Raw genomic sequence first — 4130 nt, 5'->3', positions numbered from 1 at the left:
GGCAGAAGATTCCACTTTTTTCTGCTGCTGGGCTCCCACATAATGAAATAGGAGCACAAATATGTAGACAGGCTAGTCTTGTTGCTGGGAAAGATGTATTAGATCATTCCGATGAAAATTTTGCTGTTGTTTTTGGTGCTATGGGTGTAAACATGGAAACAGCGAGATTTTTTCGGAGAGATTTCGAAGAAAACGGCAGTATGGAGAGAGTTGCTTTGTTTCTTAATCTAGCAAATGATCCTACTATAGAAAGAATTATTACGCCTCGTCTTGCTCTGACGACAGCTGAATATTTAGCTTTTGAGAGAGAAATGCATGTATTTGTTATACTTACAGATATGTCCGCATATGCAGATGCATTAAGAGAAGTTTCAGCTGCTAGAGAAGAAGTACCAGGAAGAAGAGGATATCCTGGATATATGTATACAGATCTATCAACAATATATGAAAGAGCAGGCAGAGTTGAGGGCCGTAATGGCTCTATCACTCAGTTTCCTATTCTTACGATGCCGAACGATGATATAACTCACCCTATACCTGATCTTACTGGGTATATTACTGAAGGACAAATATTTGTAGATAGAGCTCTACATAATAGACAAATTTATCCACCCATCAATGTTCTTCCTTCTCTTAGTAGACTTATGAAAAGCGGTATAGGAAAAGGAATGACCAGAGAAGATCATCCAGCTGTTTCAGATCAGGTGAGACAAAATATTCTACTCTTTTTATTTATTTATTTATTTATTTATATATTTATTTATTTTTTTTTGTTGAATTCCGTTTTTTATATATTTTATAGAGATATCTCTTGTTTATTATACTTGTATTTTGGGGCGGGGGGGGGGGGGNGGGGGGTGAGTTGTATGAATAGAATATACAGCATCTGCATATTCAGTGAAAATATTTCAATAAAATTGTTTCTGTATAAACAGAAATTACTTAATATTTAATTAAAATATTAAAAAAGTTTTTTTATGAGGATATACTTTTGTTTAGTTTGTATACATGTAAACCCAGGTAGTTCATAATACAGACGAAGTGAAAAATGCTTATTGAAAACGGCTTTCTCAGTTGAGTTTAGTTTGTATGAATAAATTTAATTTATTTATTAAAATTTATTTATATTTTATATTTATATTTTATATTTATATTTTATATTTATATTTATATATTTGTTTTGTAAAGGGTTACAGGTTACTCCTTACACTTCGTCAATTCAAGTTTTTCAGTGATCGCAGTTTCTGAATTCTTTTGCCTCACTCATAACTTTCTCTCTGTATCCATTTTTTTTTAGTTTTTTGTGTTTTTTTCTGTTGAAAACAGACAGAAACTTTGCGTTTTTCCTATTAAACTGTTGCCTATAGACGAACCTTCTGTTGCTGACGGTTGCTGCTGTTGCTGCTGCTGCTGCTGCTGCTGTTTGTTGTTTGTTGTTTCTTCAGCTGTATGCAAACTACGCTATTGGCCAGGATACGCGTGCAATGAAGGCGGTGGTGGGTGAAGAGGCTCTATCTGCTGATGATATGTTATACCTAGAATTCACAGATAAGTTTGAAAGAAGATTCCTGCAGCAGGGAGCTTACGAGGGCCGAGATATATTTCAGAGTCTAGACATTGCGTGGGAGCTTCTTCGTACTTTCCCTGAAGATATGCTCAAAAAAATTAAAGAAGATCTCTTAAGAAAATATTACCCCCGTACAAAATATGTTGAAAACCAGGCAGCTGATAAGAAACCCCCACCGCAGCAACCGCAGCAGCAACAGCAGCAGTAGCAGCAGTAGCAGCAGTAAGCCTAGTGCAGATAGATACAAACGGAAACAACTTGAATTCAAACATTCTTACAAAAAAAAAAACAAACAAAGGACTGCCTCATCATCTTCTTCTCCACCTCACGCACGCTTTCTCTGTGGCTTACGTTTCAGCCTTTCAAGAGGAAAGGCAGCAGAGACGCCGTATTCATATTTCTTTCTATTTTCATATTTCTTTCGACGGGTTCTTGTTAGGTATTCTTTGAAACAGTTTGCAGGCCCTGGCGGGTTTTGGTTCTTAACGAAATACAACATTTTCTTCTTGCGTTTACACTCTTGAACATGAAAAACATCTCCTTCACGCTGCTACGATCTGTTTATTTTCGCGGCTATTCATTTATTCCGAAGAAAAGCTTTAGAGGCAGAAGACGGCTTCTCCGTCTCTTGGGCTGTCTTGCACGTTTCAGCTGGAAGGCCAGGGGAATCCCGCTGTGTTCAGCATTTGCACTGCCGCTGCTGCCGCTGCTGCTGCTGCTGCTGCGGGTATTCCTCTTTTGTTTTGTTGGTTCGGGGAGGTTATTGAAGCAAAGTACGCGCTCGACGGTTTCTGTGAAACTGTCGTCTTGTGGTCGTTCAATATAATGCCATTTAGTTTGACGGCGGTGCCGAAACGGGAGGATTGTGGCAAAGCCAGTGAGGCTACAACAACTTTATAGAGAACATTTTGTTTATTTATTAAAATAAAAACATTTTGTTCATGAGGTTTGTTGAAATCACGAAACATTAGAGTTTCGCTTTCCGCTCGTTTCAGCCAGTTTTGCAAAAAAAGGAAATCCTAAAAAAAAAAAAACCAGGCCATGTTTAGTATCGTTTGAAAGCAAATTCAAAATACTTTCATTAGAAAGCAAGAAACAGCTAAAATATTCGAGAGTTTCTTCACTTTAGTTCAATTGCAGAAATACCGTTTCAGCTGAGGAGCACGTACACCGCAGAGAAAATTCAGCTTTCCGTCAGCCGCGCTTTCTTTGCAAACAAATTTCTGAACGCCAACTGCGCAGGCATCAACTTTTTTGCATTTTTCTCTGCTTATCGCAGCTGGTTACTTTTGTGTTTCTCTTTTTCTTTTCCATTTCTAGCGCTTGTCTCTGTTTAAATCGCAAGTTTCTTCTTTTTCTTTCTGTCGCAAGATGACTGAACCAAACGCAAGGCGGAGGCGCCGTCGCCGGCTTTCCCCTTCTTCATTTCTGCTGCCGACGCCAGCGGAGCTTTTGGTCAACGAGATGGGCGGAACGATTCTGACCAATAGAAACAGTGACCCTGTTATGTTGACTTGGTCACAGAGCTCAAAAGGCAGTGCAAATGAGTCGGTGGGGGGAGAAGCTGCACCTGCGGCTGGCGTTGCAGCTGCTGATGCTGTAGCAAAACAAACCGTTCTAGCGGCGCCACCTGCACAGGCAGTTGAAGCCGAGCAGGACGGCCCTGCCCCTGCCGGCTTAGTGAACCCGGAAACAGCAGCACCAGCAGCAGAACCAGCAGCAGTCTGCGAAACAGCACCTATTTCGGTCGATCCTGGCGCCGTGTATGGAGAGCTGAGGCAGCAAATGTTGTGTGTTCAGGTGTATGCACGCCAGACAGAACTACAAACACCGCTAGCTTCGCCTCGCCAGATAGGAAAAGCCAGCTCTCCTGTGGTGGTGCTAGAAGGGGGCCCCCAAGCGGCTCCCTCCTCTCAACAGAAACACGGCTTCATACAAGAGCCGATGTCTCCCCCGCCGCTACCTGATGAAGAGCAGAGAGAAAACGAATGGCATCCAAAGATAGATGTTCTATCCCCCAGAAAAGGAGACGCAAGGCCGCTCGATGATGAAGGGATTATGCTGCGCACGCGGGCCCTGCTGCAGGACAGAGATATGAAGCTCTTCAGCATGTCTCTCGCTCGGTCTTCACAGGCGAGTCAGCTCAGCTTATAAAAGTAATAACAACTCCTAAGTATAAACAAAGATATAATAAATTAAAATTTATTTATGTAAATACAATCTAAATATATATGTAAACAAATATACAAATACAAAGACGCAGAAAGCGAAACGTTAAACAAACAAAATAATACAGAATTATACACCAAAGCTTCAACAAAAACCGATAAAAGTATACAAAAATATTAAAAAAAAAACCTAGCAGCAGAACGACGATAAGGAGATAAGCATAAGCAAATATAGAATAACAGTAGCAAGGATAAAAACCTAAATAAAAGTATAAAAATAAAAGGATATATATTTTATTATTTACGCTTCAATTTATGATTTTCTTTTAATATATATATATATATATATATATATATATATATATATATATATATATATATATATATATATATAT

The 4130-nt window shown here is 39.4% G+C and overlaps 2 protein-coding genes across 2 annotated transcripts in view; both read left to right on the top strand.

Moving 5' to 3' along the window:
- The window catches only part of EMH_0066700 (vacuolar ATP synthase subunit b, putative), a gene marked incomplete at both ends in the record, with an annotated part of 2926 nt that extends 1151 nt beyond the window's left edge, over window positions 1-1775 (top strand). The window contains one exon of the mRNA XM_013498539.1: window positions 1446-1775. Coding sequence (XP_013353993.1) covers window positions 1446-1775 — 330 coding nt within the window. The remainder of the gene's footprint in view (window positions 1-1445) is intronic.
- Window positions 1776-2938: 1163 nt separating this feature from the next.
- On the top strand, window positions 2939-3721 carry EMH_0066690 (uncharacterized protein; the record flags this gene model as incomplete). The annotated part of the gene is made up of 1 exon (XM_013498538.1): window positions 2939-3721. One exon carries the CDS (start codon window positions 2939-2941, stop codon window positions 3719-3721), a length of 783 nt encoding a protein of 260 aa, XP_013353992.1.
- Window positions 3722-4130: the final 409 nt, after the last annotated feature.

This window comes from Eimeria mitis, genomic scaffold (genome assembly GCF_000499745.2).
Source record: "Eimeria mitis Houghton genomic scaffold, Emh_scaff3502, whole genome shotgun sequence".
Taxonomy (NCBI): Eukaryota; Apicomplexa; class Conoidasida; order Eucoccidiorida; family Eimeriidae; genus Eimeria; species Eimeria mitis.
The sequence above is the reverse complement of the archived record's forward strand: the minus strand, read 5'-3'. Positions and strand labels throughout refer to the sequence as shown.